At 50.9% G+C, this 17,198-nt stretch overlaps 1 protein-coding gene across 1 annotated transcript in view; it reads left to right on the plus strand.

Moving 5' to 3' along the window:
• The first annotated feature begins 356 nt into the window (after window positions 1-356).
• The window catches only part of lamc1 (laminin, gamma 1), a 46,514-nt gene continuing 29,672 nt past the window's right edge, over window positions 357-17,198 (plus strand). Inside the window, exon 1 of the mRNA XM_004573511.4 lies at window positions 357-1,052. Within this exon, the coding sequence (XP_004573568.2) occupies window positions 677-1,052 (376 nt within the window). The 5' untranslated portion in view covers window positions 357-676. The remainder of the gene's footprint in view (window positions 1,053-17,198) is intronic.

The following is a 17,198-nucleotide window of genomic DNA, read 5'->3' on the forward strand; positions in this document are numbered from 1 at the left end:
TGTACAGTTGTGTACTGTATTTATTCTTATTGTATTCTAATTTTTGCCTCATAACTTTTGCACTGTCCACTTCCTGCTGTGACAAAACAAATTTCCCACGTGTGGGACTAATAAAGGTTATCTTATCTTATCTTATCTTATTTAACTCTTTACTCTGTTCTTAGCGCTTCAAAGTTGCTCTTTGGGTCAGATAAGCGCGCTTTTATTGTAAATGCTGAAATGATTTCATGTCCACCGCCTTTTCTGGGTCTTTTTCACCTGCGGGACGTGTGCAGGTGAAAAAGTGGCTCGCGCTGTGATTTCCGAGGATTTTTCTGCAGATTTGTGACGGAAGTGGCGGAGGGTCCTCTGCGCCTCGGAGCTGCGCAGTAGCGCACTGGGTGTAGTCTGGACTCTCGTCTTTTCCTGCTGGAGTTTGTTGCATGGCGGCGGCGGACACAAAGAGCTGAGGCCGAGCGCAGACCCGCACACCCCCACACAGTACACAGCACAGCCGGACACGAGCTGCGGAGGCGGCCGGGACGGAGACACCCGCCCTACGCTTCAGTCGCTGCCCGGAGACGGTTCATGTCGGTAACCGGGGAGTTTCTGCAAACTCTGAAAAGTTGAAGGAGAGTTCGCGAGGGAGCCGCGCGCAGTCTTCTGATCGTGAGGGAGGACGGAGGGGGCAGGAAAAATGCCGAGTGTGATCCGGGCTCTGGTGGCTCTGAGCTGGGCGGCGGCGCTGTGCGTGCGCGCTGCCATGGACGAGTGCTCGGACGAGCGGGACCGGCCACAGCGCTGCATGCCCGAGTTCGTCAACGCTGCCTTCAACGTGACGGTGGTGGCCACCAATACCTGCGGCTCTCCGCCCGAGGAGTACTGCGTGCAGACCGGCGCCACCGGGGTCACCAAGTCGTGCCACATCTGCGACGCCCGGGACCCGCGGAACCACCACGGCGCCGCGTACCTGACCGACTACAACAACCAGCAGGACACTACCTGGTGGCAGAGCCAGACCATGCTGGCGGGGATTCAGTACCCGAACTCCATCAACCTCACCCTGCACCTCGGTAAGACCCCGAACACCTCTCGCGCTCACCTCCGCTCCGAACCTCCTTTAAGAAACTCCACATTTAAGCTTTTCTTTCCTCCCCGCTGAAAACAGCTGCACAAACCAACACAGACACAAATGTTTACGCATCTGGATAAGTCAGTCTTTCATTCGGCTTACAGTCAAAACACTCAAACCACAAAGTCTTACACGGAATCCCATATTTAGTGTTGCGAGTTTCTGCGCTTTAGGTCCGAGGGCAGCTCAGTGAGTTCTGTGTGTGTGTTTGGAGAAGTGTTTGTTTCACGAATTGAATGCACGTCCTCACATTCCAAAGCAGATGGAAAATCTGCGGTGGAAGCAAACTGGATGGAAAAGTTAAAGTAGTGTAATTTTCTATGGAGTCTGGCTGGGAAATAAAGAAGTTGCGAAACTCTGGAGGAGATTGATTACCTGATATGGCTTCAAACAGTCAGAAACAAGAGAGGCATACGTGACCACCGTGTACTCAAACTTTCTACTCAGTCTGACCCCCTGCACGCTCCTCTCCGCTGAGCCGAACCCCCCTAAAAATGTAAATTTCGTGTTTCTTTCTTTTCTGTTAAAACTGCCACACGAAACGACACAAACACACATCTGCGGGTCCCTCTCTTTTATTCGGCCTCAGTCAGCACATCAAAGCACTCTCTGTTTAATAGAATTACACTATAAACTTGGCGCTTCTGCTCTAAGTGCAGCGCGCTGAACAGCTGTGAGAGGTGGAAAGGCTCCGGGAACATTTAAATCTGTGGAATTTTCTACGGAGTCTGGTGAGACTTTCTTCAACAGGAGAGAAGACTGTTTTCTGGCAGTATGACGTCAAACAGGGTCAGAGATGACATTCTACTTGTATTTACTTGAGTTCTATTTTTTAAGATGGCGCTGGAATCAGAGGTGTGTGTGTGTGTGTGTGTGTGTGTGTGTGTGTGTGTGTGTGTGTGTGTGTGTGTGTGTGTGTGTGTGTGTGTGTTTGGGGGGGTCGCAGCTATTTTCTGACCTGACTGAAAGCAGGTGGAGCTCGTGCTGGGTCTCCATCACGTCTGTGCCATTTGCTCGCTCATGGTTTGAGTTGGCAGCTCGGTGTCCCAGCCGCCTCTGAACGCACCACCAGCACTGGCTTCAGTTGTTGGTGTTTATGATTCTCAGACATGCTCAGGGTCTATTTTGACCTCTTTCAGCCGCATCTCCTGCTTCCCCCGGGAATATTCATCCTCCCTGTTTAAACAGGATGACGTAAATAAACTGCAGCTGAGCTCTTGCAGCTCATGAGCTCAGTCATTTATGCATCGCTGCGTTTCTTCTGCATCAGCCCTCCTTCAGTCTGCGTGCGCTTCATGTTGGCATATTTTCAAGCTAGATGAAAAAGTTTAACCCTGAAGAGCATTTTTTTCTGATTTGACAGGAAGTATGCACCAACTGTGAGGTGCAGGAGAATGCTCCCAGCTGCCTCCTGTCGCTGCTGTGCGTCTGAATGTGAAGTGAAAGGTTTGGGTTGAGCTGTTGTAAGATCTGTCAGGATGATCTGTGTCTGCTGGAAGTCGTCTCAGTCTTCCTGACTCGGCCTTTTAAAAATACCTGTCTATTTCTGCCGCCTGAGGCCTCCTCTGTTTTTAACAGTGCTCCACATTCCTGAGGCCTTCGGTCATGCCGTTGCTTGGAGCTGAGCTGGGCTCTTTGTGGCCTCAGGTGCTGCTGCCTTAATTACACGCCGCCTTCTCTCGGCCCGCGGCGCTGCGTGATCGGAGCTCTGCTGCTTTCAGGTGTGTGAAGTCATTGTGGCACAGATCGGTGCAGTCCAGGGATCCATGTAAAGAAAGCAGGCAGTGAGCACCTGAGCGCCCCCAGCTGAGCCTCCAGGGTGTTACTGAGGAGTCTCGAAGAAGTTGTGAAGGTCGGCGTGCTGCTGGTTGACGGACACATGAGTCCACGAGCGCACCGGCGTGCACGTCTGTTAACCAGGGGTGTCCAACTCCAGGCCTCGGGGGCCGGTGTCCTGCAGGTTTTAGATCTCACCCTGCGTCAACACACCTGAATCACATCCGGCCCTCGAGGCCTGGAGTTCGACACACATCTGCTTCCAGCACCTTCCACAGAGAGTCCCGTCTCCACCTACACCATCAGCAGCTGGTGGTGCTGGTCACTCCTCTGCTCGAGACGCCCTCAGCAGTCGGAGATCCGGTTTACGTGGCGCTGCATCGAGGACCAGTCAGTCAGTCAGTGCTCGCGCTCTGCCGCGGTCCCGCCCGAACCTCAGGACGCGCTGACGGTTCTCAGGTTTTAATCTCTCAGGAAGTCATCGCGTGGCTGTTTGTTGATGGTTGAACAGCTCGTTGAGTTTCCTGAACGCAGAGTGAAGAGGTCATTTCCTGCTGATCCGATCTCCTAAATACAATCGTTTCTCACAGGAAGCTCAGACGGAGCAGAGGAACTGTCCGAGTCATCTCTGCTCAACGTTACGAGTCTTCACTTCAGCTTTGGCTGTAACACAGAATCAGGTCCTTCATGTTCATGCTGAGAGCAGGTTTGATGCTTCACTTTATGGAGCGTGATATTAAAGGTTCAGGAAGAGTCAGCTGAATGTCTGCAGTAACATCACTCCTAATCTTCTTACCGAAGCCTGTAAAGAGCGCGTGAACGACGTCAGGTGCTGCTTCGTTGAGCTGTTTCACAGGTGGAGCAAATTTAAGTGAATGAGCTTCAATTTGTGCAAAAGTGAAATCTGAGCAGAGGATTAGAAATCAGCTCGTGCTGTAACGCAGGCGAGTGCTCGCAGCGCGCTCGTGTTTCATCTCTAAACCTGCGAATGAGTTTAAAGTGTGCGGATGATAAAGCTGCAGCTTAATCTCAGGAAACCCCTGTGTGCGTGTGTGCGTGAGTGTGTGTGGGGACTCTTTGATGTGCTGCAGTGCGTCTGCAGCGGGAAAGCGACATGTCCCGACTCGATGAGGGTGACATGAAAGACCCACAAAGAGGAACACCCCGTGCAGATGGATGCAGAGGGGCCCCTCATTTATCTGGATTCACCAGCACGAGGACTTCACAGGACAGGCTGACGGCAAATGTTTGATGTAGAATTAACCAAAAATTGAATGAAGTCTGGTCAAAGAAGAGCTTTGTGGGTTTCTGTAACAGACTGAGGGAGAAACGTTTCGGTTCTTCACGTTTTGATTAAACGAACTTTATCACGTCTGTCTGAGTTTGTTCAGTACACGATGACCTAACGTACACGAAGGCTCCTCCTCCAAACCCTCCACATTCCTCTGCTGTGAAGAGCTGAATATTAATGTGACCCTCCCCCTCCCCCGCCACATCGGAAACTTCCTTCTAGCTGAAACCAAACCGGCTTCCAGCTATTATTGAAACAACATTTACTGAATGTCTGAGGTTTCAAGTGTCGGTTGGCTTTTGGTGTCACTTGCTGTCGCTTCTTCTTCTGTGGTTATTGTGGTGGCAGAGATTGGTGGTTACCATGGCGAGATGAGCAGCGCTGTTTTAGAAAAGCTTTTCTGAGCCTGGAGTGAAAGTTTCAGTGTAGGTCTCATTTATCGCAGACCCTCTGAAACCGCGTGCCGTCACCTGTCGGGCGCTTCAGGAGAAAAATGGGCGACGCGGTCCACGATGGCTGTGATTGGCCTGTTCAGTACCGCTGTTTCCTCCTGGGCGCTCCCTGTGTGTACCCGGCATAAGTGTGGAAGGTGCGTCGCGGTGCCCAGAGCAGGTGAGGGGGCCAGGAAGTCAGACACAGGAAGGGTGTAAAGAATCCTGTCAAAATAAAAGCACGTGTGCGACTAAATTCTGTGGCTGTGATTTGGAGCCAGGTGATGGGTGCATCAGAGAATCTGAGACACCAGCTCTGGTGTCCCACCTCCACTTCTTCCCACCATTGATCCCCCCCCCCCCCCCCCCCCCCCCCCCCCCCCCAAAAAAAAAAAAAACAAACCAACTGTTAGTTCAGTAAATGCAGTTTGTTACATTCATAATGACTCATCTGTTCTGACGTTTTCGGGGTTGTGGGAGCAGCAGATATGCAGACCTCCCCGGCCACCTCCTCCAGCTGCTCTGAGGGGACGCTGAGGCGGTCCTAACCAGCCGAGAAATAAAATCTGTCTCCCGGGTCCGATTCCTGGACGTGAGACGCCTCACCCAGGATGCCGAACCACCCCAGCTCTTTCACACTGCAGACCAAACATCCAGATGTTGGGAGTTGGCTGCGTTTTGGATCTGATGATCCTCGGCTGAACATGACGATGATGATGATCGCTCCACAGCAGCTGATGTGTGAGGCGTCTGTTCGCTGTGAGTCAGAGAGCAGTGCACTGTGGGAAAACCCTGTTTCCCAACCTGCCATCAAAAGACGTTTTTCTTCCTCTGGAGTGTCCAGCTGTTGCAAATCATACCAGGCTGGGGCTGAGTGAGGGGGAGGGGGGCATTGTTTGGCGTCTCAGGAATGAGCGCAGCGTGGGAAACTGGGATGTGGAGCAATTACGAGAGCTGCACAGCTGGACGATGGCTGCTGGCTCATTGCAGCTGATGAGAGAGACCTCCAGCCCAAAGCCACCCTTAACCCTCCACTACCTTTAAATTTCCCCTCTGGTCCCTCTGGTCTGACGGCCTCGTGGCAGACGTCGGCCTGAGGCGTTTAAACCCCCGTCAGGTGTTTCTTCAGAGTCACAGGTTAAGTTTAAATCTTCCTCCTGCTTCTGAAGATTCCCGAGTTTTTCATCTTTTGATGAATTCACTGATGTTCGGCGTCCATGTTCAGACTTCAAAGAGACGCTCGGGTACTGAAGCGAGTAACGGACCCCTCCCCAGACGGTCGGAGCGAGGCCAGCTGTTTGCATGTGACGCTCAGGCCGCTGGTCTTAAAGGAAACTCGCTTTCTTTAACTTAATCCCAAAGAGTTTGGATCTTTGAAGCGAAGCTTGATCTGCTGCTGTGGACGAGGTCAGCGGTGAAGCGCAGTTCAGCCGTCTGGTGTTTTTACCTCTTCCTGTTTGAATAACAGCCTTTACACACTGAAGCCTTCGCGTCGCTCTGCGTGGAAGCTGCAGGTGCCTCTATTGGGTTGATGTTTGTGCTGCGAGCCTCTCAGGCTCAACTGTTTCAGCTAAAATGAGTGTTTTTCTCCCTGGAGTCTGGTTGGACTGCAGAGATGGTCATCTGAAGACCTTATGACCTCCAACAGCAGAACTTTACCATCCTTTGTGTTAAACATGTTCTTGAAGTTTAGTTTTCACAGTTAAATGAGATGTTGAATCATTTGTGAGCTTTGGGTGGTGAAGTTGCAGAGCTCAGACAATAAAAAAATTCATTAAAAATGCTCCAACAGCACAAACACGCTGCAGAGGTCCAGTTCTGGTGAAGCTAGCAGACAGCTAGCAGCTACAGCCGCCTGTGTCGCCATTTCAGTCAAACAGGCCACGCCCCTAAGAATCCAAACTTTAAGCCCTGATCCTGTTTAAACAGATGGGTTTCATAGAGTTGTCACATCTACAGCTGAGTCTGTGGCCACCGACGCGCTGCTGGAGCCTCTGGTGGACGGCACAGGAACTGCAGTTTCTGTCAGCTGGATTAAAACCAACGCTGGCTGTAATCCAGGTGAGTTTGAAACTTTAGAGGATAAATAATCGGCAGAGACGGCGGTCAAAAAGGAAGCGAGTCTGCGAGGTTGAAAGGCGAGGCGTTTAGGGCCCATCTGATATCTCGTAACCTTGGAGCTTAAAGCCGAAGCGCCGACGTCTCGGGCTGAAAGTCAAGGTGACTCGTCTGCTGCAGATAAGACGGGAAAACATTTCCCCTCAGAGGGAAGCGGCAGCTGAGAGGCTTCCACACTGAAAGTGTCTTTAATCAGGTTTTTATGGGACGTGGTTTCAAACCTCGGGGCTGTAATCACGTGATCGCCTCCTCGCACCGTTTCTGTTTGGGGGAGTGATTGACTTCTATTATTCTGGAAAGCAACAGTTGTCAGCTGTGTTTATTATTCTGGATGTGATTTCCAGCCGGGCGGTGTAGCGACACAGTTGGTGCTCTCAGTCAAACGGCTTCTCTTCCCATTGGCCGGGCCGCCTGCTCGACTGGCGTTTGTCCAGATTCACGTTGCTCGTACGAGACAAAAGAAAAGCTTCAGTGTGAGAAGCAGGAAGAAAAATCAATGTGAGCATCCACAGGATTATCGAATCTGGCCACCTCTGACCTCTGACCTCTCAGAGGTGGGTCAGCTTTGTCTGTCCATAGTTTGAAACAAATACCTGAATATTTGAATTCTGCTGCCGTCCTTCTATAACAGAACAACACGAGTTTCTGCTCCGTGATGTTCGGACGTGGTGTGATGTCATATCCACGTGCGTGACCCCCGCACATTCACCTGCAGCGTTTCATTGGTCGGGACAAACATGGAGGAGCAGCTGCGCGCTGAGGAAGCTTTACCCACCGTGTGTCTGAAAGCCTCATTCACACCGTTTCTACGTCTCCACAGTTTAAAGGTCAAAGTGGGCTGGCTGTGTGACAGGAAGCACTGGCTGACATTCGGGTCCGTGACGCCGTCCTTCGCCGTGTGTTTTCTTCTGCATTCATTAACAGAAAGTCTTTTAGCTGCTCTTAAATCGCCTGCCGAGCAGCTGCTCTGACGACTCCGGACGGATTAATCAAAGTCTGGAGCCCGAGGCGCCGTCTCGCGCTGCCTGATATGAGTCACCTCGAGCCGGCTGCTGCCTCAGATCGCATTAAGAAACCGCACTTCCTCCTCTTCCTCGGCAGCGTCACCCTCAGCTCTGAACCGTCAGTCATCTCAGGAATTCAGACTTTTCCTCAGACCTAAACAGTCTGGGATGAGCTCCCATCCCCCTCCATCAAAGACAGGATGAATCCTATCAGGAGATCAGAGGCAGGAGGCCTCGGCTCCTCCAAACCCACAAACCTCCGCTCTGCTTTCTAACGTGGAGGAGGCGGCGGTGTTGGGGGAGGGGCCGGCGTCTCAGCCACCTGTGACAGAAACTTGGTTTATGCTGCGTTTATGCCCAAATATCAATATTTTAATAGAAACCTGCGGCCGCTCGATCGGACTCGCCTCAGCTGAGGTCGGGCGTCCTGAGGACGTTTTGGTGTCACAGATATGATGATGATGATGGTGATGATGTTTGGATGTTTAGCCCTCTGTGATTCCCGCTCTTTTCTCAGAGACGGTGGGACGGACTCTGAGCCCGTGGGCTCTCCTGATTGGCTCATTCGTCTGTAACTTTTCTCTGAAACAGTTTCTGTGAATACCTAAAATCCATCTGCTTGCATGTAACACGCCGCAGAGGGCGACCTGGCCGCAGAGGGCGACCTGGCCGCAGAGGGCGACCTGGCCGCAGAGGGCGACCTGGCCGCAGAGGGCGACCTGGCCGCAGAGGGCGACCTGGCCGCAGAGGGCGACTTGGCCGCTGAGCCCAGCGAGCTGTGAAACTGTCGTGTAAATGGTTAAAAGGAAATGTTGGTGCAGAACAAGAAACTGGGCCCTGTGGGTGGGTGTGGGGCGGGGGGGGGTGTTGGTCTAATGAAGGTGAAGCAGCCGACACAAACAAACAGACTGAACTATTTGTTCATCCAGCTTTCAGCTCCAGGGCCTGAAATTCAGATATTCCAAAGTTGGGGGAATTCCCCTTATTGCTTCCCACAGAGGGAGTTTGTATATGATCCAGCCTGCAGGTTTGCATCACCCTCTTCCTCCCTCGGGGTGTTTTGCTGTGATTTCTGCTCTGTCTGCATTTTCTCTCGTCTCCGCGGTCGATCTGCTCCTGCCGTCACCTCAGGTTGTCGTTGGCCGTCAGAGGATCCTGAGGATTCTCGCTCACCGGCACTGCTGATCAGTATCCTGCAGTCCTGCAGGCCGTGACTGTGAGCAGCAACTTCAGCGTGCAAACTGTTAAATTGAGTGCGATGTGTGGGTGAACGGCGTCTTACATCAGAAGCTGCGCTCGCTCTCTGGATCTGTTTCATTCATTTTATTTGCGTATAAACGTCCACAGGTCTCCCTGATCTCTGAGAATCAGCCGCGTTTGCTTTGACGTGCTCGTGGACTTTGAGAATTCACTCATTACTTCACCACAGTGAGTCTGGATGTCTTAATCCTGAAAAGTTGAAATTTCCAGGCTTGTTTCCAGCTGCTGAAGCGTCTTTATTTACCCCCCCCCCCCCCCCCCCCCCCCTTCACTCCCTCCATCCTCCCCCCACAACAAACGCCGTCCTTTTCTTCTCCTGCTGTTTGTTCACTCATCGCGCTTCACTTTAGAGTACAAACTCCACATTCTTGTTGCTGTGCGCTAATTAAAAGGCCTGCGGTGCGTTCAGGGTCACTGCGGGACTTCTGTACCAGCGCGAGTCCAGTCCTGTCCCAAACACTGAGGCGGCCGTGCGTCGCAAACGAATTCTTTTTCCTTTTTATTCTTAGTTTGTTCGATTGATGTGCTTTGAGTTGCAGACTGTGGGGGTTTGTTTTGATTCATCACATGTCTCTCTATAGTTAAATAAGTGTATGAGAAGCTGAAGCAAAGGGAACATTTCTCTGTTCAGCCCACAATTCTGCCGACCAATCAGGTTTGAGCTGGCTGCAGGAAGTTCTCCCTTGATGTCGATTGTTTTGACCCTCTGCATGAATTGAAAGGGATCTGTTCAGGAGGCGGGGCCTTAATAGCGCGTAGCTGCCATCGTCGTGTACAGTCTGTGACCTGAACGATGGTCGGTGTGCGACGTCGTCTGCGGCGTGTACGAGCTCGTCGGTGCATTTATTTTTCCTGTCACCTCCTAAACTGTGGAAGCTGCGACAGGCTGTTATTAAACTCACATCTGGATCAAACCTCCGCCGTGACGCCAGGCGCGCACAGGAAGTTAGAGCTGTAATTACAGCTTCACGTCGGATACTTTCCACCGGAGACGAGCTGATGAGAGTTTATAGGAGCTGCAGATTTACCTGTTTCACTGCACGTGAACATAACAACGAGCAGCAGCTGATTTATTGCTGCAGCTCGGTGGTCGTTCCTGCGTCTGAAGCAGCTTTAATCTCCGATTGTTTCTCTCGTCCTAGATCCAGGAATGAAGCGCGTTTGTTATTTCATGGAGTCGTCGTTTTCCCGGCAGGTTTTCCGCTGCATGACTTGATTTTAGCAGCTGGTGATTCCAGACGTGTCATTGAATGCACCGTGACTTTGTGAAACTTGGATTTTTGTTGCGTTTAGTTTCATCTGCTCACCTGAAACCTCAGGATGTCCTTAAAACTCAACGTCACAGATCACCTCTTTGGTCCTTTAACTTCCGTTATCTCCCATCACGTGAAGTTTCCGCCTTTCTTCCCGCCGTCAGATTAGAAATGGGAATAAATGCGCTCATGTTGGCTCAGACTAAACAAACCGAGATCAGATAAAGCGAGCGGGTTCAGAGTGGAGGCTGAAAGAAGGGAAGATGTCTGTTCTCTTATCGTGTTTCTTTAAAGGATTAGACAGGAAGCGCAGACACACGAGGGGAATCGGGACAGACGCATCTTCTCTCCTCTTTTCTTCCATCTTCTTCTTTTATCTTTGTCATCACGCTTTGACCTGAGCTTGAATGCCTCCAATCTGGGGGAAAATCTGCTGGTCCTAAAATGCAAAGTATGCCAGAAGCTGGTGAGTTTCAGATATTTTGTGCTGAAATCTCTTGTCATCAAAAAAGGTGAGAAATGTGAAAAGACGTTTGTGTCTCGGTGATAGAAAGCTTTGCTGCTGATGACCCGGTTTGTGTTGAGCTTCAGCTCTGAGTCTGTGGACAGAGGAGGTCCTCTCAGATGGAGATGGCTCCTGCACCGCGCTGACAGATGGTCTCAGCTGTTCGTGCTGAGTTTGCTTCTTGTGCCTGATGGATAAGCATCTCTCCTTTGGCTTCGTCTGCCTGAAGCACACTGTTCCTGAAGTCTTTGACCTTTAACCTGTTCACTGAGGCCTGCAGAGTCTGAGAGCTGTTGGGTTTTCTGCTCTGACCTTGGGCTGAATTCCCTGGGAGTCCACTCCCCAAAGATGGGGTCATTAACACGAACCCGAATGCTTCAAAACCTCTGCTTGCACAGAGCTGCTTAAACTTTATGCACATCAGTGAATCAATGCATTAGCTTAGCAGCACCGAGCTGCTCCGTAATCCCTCGTTCCTGTAGAAGAAATAAAAATGTGCAGATTTTCTCAGAGTGCATGTTTTCCTCGTTTTCACTGATTCTGGCAGGTTCATCAAACCGTTCATCGTCGGTGGCCCTTAACTTTCTGGTTCCCCTCAGCCGCATCATAACGTCTCTTTTCAACACACTCACTCACTCACTCACTCACTCACTCACTCACTCACTCACTCACTCACACTACCTGGTTGGTCAGAGGGCCCGGTGGCACCAGTGTCCAGTGTGTGGATGACTGGATGTGTAGAGCGCTATATAAATACAGGCCATTTACCTGAGTGAACACGCAGGTGCACCAAACCTCTGAAAAGCCTTCAGACGTTATTCGATTATTTCAGTCGTCATTTTGATGCTGATGTGAAACTTTGCGTAGCCGACCTCTTTAAATCGTGTTTTTCTTGCATGGACTCTGGTCTGGTTACAGTTATAACTTCCAGTCCTGTCAGAAAACTTTGACCTTTGACCTGACTGTAAACTGACTTAAAGTGCTTCCTCCTGTGGGAAGACGAGCTGCTGTGGGAATTCAGCAGGATGGGAAAAGGCTCTGAGGGAAGCGGCTTGTGACCTCGGAGGAAACTGAGCCGGAGTTTGTTAAAGCAGCGGGGGGAGGCTGGGCAGGGGGCCCGGTGGGCCCGGTCCTGCTCAGACTCTGAGGCTGCGTCCACACTAGCGTTTTCAGAGTCGTGCGTGCACATTGCAACGGCCCAAACGCTTACGTTCCAGTCCTGCAAAAGCAAGTGAGAGTTGAAGAATCTGCAGGAAAGCTCTCTGGAGCATGTGCAGACTGATTCATCTTTTTTAGGGCTGTCAAAATTGAGAGTAATCAAAACAACTGTAATGCCTCTGCTGTCTTTGTTTAACTGGTTTTAATCGTTTTAGAAAGTCTGCGCTTTCGAGCGTCCACACTGCGACGGGACAGCTCCGTTTTGAAATGTATGCGTTCTTGTGAGCGTTTGTCCTTGAGGAAAACGCCGTCTCAGCGTGGACGGGAGGCCAGAACGATGCGTTTTCTAATGAAACCACATTAGTGTGGACTTAGCCTGAGATTTGCTTTGCAGGAAGTGATTCAGCGCCCCAGGGAGAGCAGGGAGCCCGGGGGAGGGGGGGTTTCTCTTATTATAGACGGCGTGGAGTCTGTGAACAAGTAGAGATGCATTACAGGGACAAGCAGATGCATGCAGGGTAATTTTAGCCCTGCTGCCTGGGAGGAGGGGGCAGATAGCGAGGGAGAGTAAAACGTTATCAAAGCAGGTTGAGGGTAAACACGCGAGCTGACTGTCCCGGGAAACGCGATCGTCGGCTGTTTGTTCGTGTTTCTTCCACTCGAGTGGCGTAATTACACGGCTGATGGAGAGGCGGTCCCTCGCCCCTCCAGCTCGAACCCCGGCTGTGGAAACGTCAGGTCTGTGGAACTCCGGGTCACAGGGAAAGAGCTGCAGCTGATGGGAAACCTCTGTCGCCAGTGGGCGTGGCCAAAAGTGAAAAGTGGATGGAAATTATTCCAACACAAAAAACAATCAGTGTAATTTAATATGGCAGGATGTTGAGCTGTGCACGCAGTCGGTCATCTTCTCCTCAGCGTCCTCGGTGTGACCACGCGGACCCGTAATCTCCTGGGATTAGATTACAGCGTCTCGTCTTCACTCACAGCTGAAGATAACATTCCTAACATCACAAAGTCAAACATTAAAACTAATGTAAGCTGTTTAAGTTCTGCGTTTGCTCCATGTGAACGTTTTGCACATGGCGGTGTCGTCACAGCAGCACGTGTATTTGTGAGTAACGAGGCGGACGGTTCAGACTTGGCGCGTTCACGCCCTGGTTGTGACGCCGCCGCTCGGCCGGCGCTCTGGCTCGCCGTGCAGCTGCTGGGCGGGTGGTGTTGTTGTCCTGACGCGTCCCCGCTGAGGCCTGGGCCGTCGTCTTCTGTAAACAGTGGCCCGGCTTTTGTTTCCAGGCTCCGTGTTTGCGCAGGCAGAGCTGAAGCTTAATTTAATCTTTGATCAGCTCTCAGAGACGATCTCAGCAGGATATGAGTTTTTTTTAATAATCCCCTCCTTTGTTCAGATGAGCAGATAGTAGCTGAGCGTCCTCGGGCGCTCTGAGCTCATTCGCTCATTGTTCTGCTTGTTTACGTCTCGACTGATGTGGTTTTTATTTGAAGGCGAGCTGCAGCAGATTTCCAGATGTTTTCTCTCCCCTGTGCTCTCCTGACAGAACACGATGTTCTCGATTAATTCCGCCGACGTGCGTTGGAGTGTTTGAGCTTCGTGTCCAGCTGCTCTCCTCTGACACCAGTAAACCTGACAGGAGCCAGGCGGTGTTTGGCGAAGCGAGACTGGCGCATCAATAAAAACAAAATGAAAAGGCTTCGGTGAAGAGGCGGCAGCTGTGTGGAGACTGAAATCTCCCTCACATCCAGTTTTATTTTCTTTGGTTCAAAGTGAAGCTCACTCGGTGACATCATGTCTCCGGGTCCTCTCGTCTTCAGAGGATTATTAAAGCGAGATTAAACACTCGATGGCCTTCATGTTGGCGTCTCGCTCTTTCTGTTTATTACACCTGAATTAACAGAAGAATCTTCGATGCTTCGTTTTCCTTTCCAGTCACAGTCGATCTGATCTGCTCATTTCCAGCTCTGTGGTTTTTGCTCCCGAGCTCTCCTGAAGCCGCTTTGCATGAACAAAGTTCAAAATAATCCTTCTTTATCTTAATCCGGACATCAGCACAGTCTCTCTCCGCCCCTGGGAAGCAGTGGTTGTGTGGGTGTGGCTTGTTTCTGCAGGCTCTCTGTTCTCAGGTCACGGTTGAGTTTTGGTTCTTCTCATCTGAAAGGCTTCCTCAGAGTCAGCCCTTTCCACCTTGACCACTCGTGACGGTGGGATTGGACGACTCGCAAACTTGTCCTGATGTGTCAGGATCACCTGCAAGGCGATGACCTCACGAAGGTTAAATACCCGGGACCCCGTCAGGTCTTCACAACCTGTGCACAGGTTTTAATCCTCTCCCCGTGTTTGGCACCAAACTCTGTGACGTCAGGTTCGGCTCCCTGCAGCTGTGAACTCTTTGTCGGGGTTGTTGGTGGTGCTGTAGGTGGGGGTGGTGTCGGGGGTGGGACGCCCTGCTGGGACTCTTAGTCTGTGGTAACGAGGGCCGCTGCTGTTTGTTCCTGACGTCCCGGTGTGGTGACACCTCCGGGCGGGGCGCCCGCTTCTTTGGTGGTCCTGCTGCTAAATCCTCACCAAACACCCTCCTGTTAGGAGGTGGAGGTGGTGGAGGAGGGGGAGGGGCGCCCTCTGATTAGATCGCAGCTTCTTCACTGATGGGAATCTGCTGGTTATTTCTGGCTCTCGGGGAGGGGGGGCTGCCGAGCTCGTGAAGAAGAAAAGGCTGAATTTTCTCATGACGTCCTGAGGAGGAGCCGATTGTTCCTGTTCTGCAAACATCGTGAGCGGAATCGTTTTGGTTTTTACGCATTTAAAGAAGAAATAGGAGACAAACGAGTGAGAAAAGAAACGAGTTCCAGCTCGTCTGTTTGCTGCTGAACTTTTAACTTTTAAGGATTAAATTCAGATTTTTTTCTTCCAGCTTTTGGGGAAAAAACTCACTTTTTACTTTAAGATATCTGAAGGTGGAAACTGATCTGCTCTTCAGACAAGCTGAACTCGCAGCTTCAAACTCATAAAGGAAACTGGATCAAACTCTTTATCAGTCATTTCGGGTCTTTTCACATTAAGAGCGCGTTGCAGCGCTCACTGAATGATGACAGGGCTTCTTCTCAGCCATTAAAAACAATCATTGCCTCCCACCTTCACTCCCTTCCTGCTGCCCTCCCCCTCAAACACTTAATTGGAAATCCCCCCTCTGAGACACACACACTCACACTCTCTCTCTCGTTTTGATACCTTAGTGAGGACATCCATCCATGATTCTCCCAGCCGCCCAGCCTAACCCTTAGGAGGTGGTTGTGTTTAGGGTAACTGTAACACTAAACCACAGTCTGTCTCTTTTGTCCTCACAAGTGACGTTTGGTCCCCACAAAGATGTATAAACAGGTGCACACACACACAGGAGTCCGTCCTTCCATCCTGACCTTTGCAGACTTTGTTCGTGTCGTTCTGCAGCTGCGTCTCACAGAAGGACGCACAGCTAGAAGGTCAGCCTGCTTTCCAAATGTAGGCTCAAAGGACACTTTTCATCTGCTCTAAGTCTACGCCGACATGAGCTTTCACAGTTTACCCACAATGCACTTGATGTGTTCTCCATTAGAGTCAGAAACGTCCAGGCCTCTGCTCCTCTGTGTCAGGCTGAAGCTCAAAGCTGAGCGACGAGGAGAGTGTGGGTGTAAAACTGATGTGACTGCAGTTTCCAGCTTCAGTGTTTTTCAGCCCTGAAAATATAAAAGGTCCAGGATGACCCTGATTTACTTTGCAGGCTCATAAAAATCTGTTTCTCTTCACAATGGGCTGATTCAGAGGAGAGCAGGAGGAACTTTTCCTGGGTTTGATTATTGGATCAGAAGCCCCCGCGCTTCACAGCGCCTCACTGTTACAGACAAATGTTCCAGTCATTCTCTTACTCGTGTTAAGAAGAGTGAAACATCTCTTTCCCCAACACACGCTATGGAACGTCGGGGTAGCGTGTGAGCGTCGCCGTGCTGCTCGTGCTCAGAGACTTTCATTTTTATTTTAAAGAACGGCTTTAATTTCACTGCTCGGTCACATGATCAGCGAGCTGTGAAACGCCCACAGGCAGGTCACAGTTTCTCTGCCGGCTCGTGACCATCGTGACCTGTGCTGATGTCACGGCGGCGGAGACGCTCGGCTCAGTTTATGTTGGAGCTGCTGACGAGCGTTCAGCTCCGCCTGCAGCCTCGTTATCACTCTCTCTCACACACACACACACACACACACACACACACACACACACACACACACACACACACACACACACACACACACACACCTCTGCATTCTCACCTCGACATCCAGCCTGCCTCTTTAATCTCCTCACAGCCAATCGGAGCGCTCGCTCAGCCAGCGGTTGTTTATGAAACAGATGGAGCTGATAGCGGCTTGGACTCGTCTTCGGCTCCCCTCTGACTCTCTGCATGTTTAGAGATAACACCTGGTCGTTATCACACATCTGTACAGCGTTCTGCATTCTTCAGTCTTCTTCATTTTCAGGAAACTTTTAAAGCGTCGGCTGTTTCTACTTGGACGTATGAGCGTGTGCACGGAGGCAGGAGGAGGTCACAGCTTCTCACACAAAGCAAACGAATCTACGAATAAAGATAAATTCAGCAACTAGTGAATGAAGTCTGGAACTGTGTGAGGTTTGTTCCTTTAAGGTAGCAGCAGGTTGGAGATTAACCGGGACATTAATGTGTAACTGCACTGCACATGTCGCGGCCGCAGTCAGTGACCCGATTCTCGTATCTGTCACGTATCCTTGGAGACGAGGACGCAGCGTGGAACGCCGCGGGGCGTACAGGGTTAAACGCCTCTGCATTCCTCGCGTTGCTCCTCCTGCGTCATCCCCAGCAGCCTTTCACAGAAGCCCAATCCAATTTGATGGTGCTTTTTATCTGTGAGCGGCTTCAGCCCGCTGACCTCTGACCCCGGCACCTGCTGGGAGACGAGCACGCTTGGTGGAGGATCCTCGCAGCTCTCGACAGGGTTTAGTCTTTAATGAAAGTTCGTTTAGTTCCATTGTTCAGTCAGAGACTGGGTCAAAGTTCATCTTTGTACGTAAATGTGAAACACGCTTCACTTGAAACACTCGCACGTTTCCGGCAGCGATCGCCGTACGATCAGCTGATTTTGGTCATTGATTAATCGTCTGGTTCGTAACAAAGTTTGGTCCTCTTTGTTTCCTGTTGCCTCATCTTGTTTGTCATCACTTTAAATCCTCTTTTACAACCCTGCAGCCCTGGAATAGCAGCTTTATCCAAAC

Source organism: Maylandia zebra, linkage group LG18 (genome assembly GCF_041146795.1).
Source record: "Maylandia zebra isolate NMK-2024a linkage group LG18, Mzebra_GT3a, whole genome shotgun sequence".
NCBI classification, from domain to species: domain Eukaryota; kingdom Metazoa; phylum Chordata; class Actinopteri; order Cichliformes; family Cichlidae; genus Maylandia; species Maylandia zebra.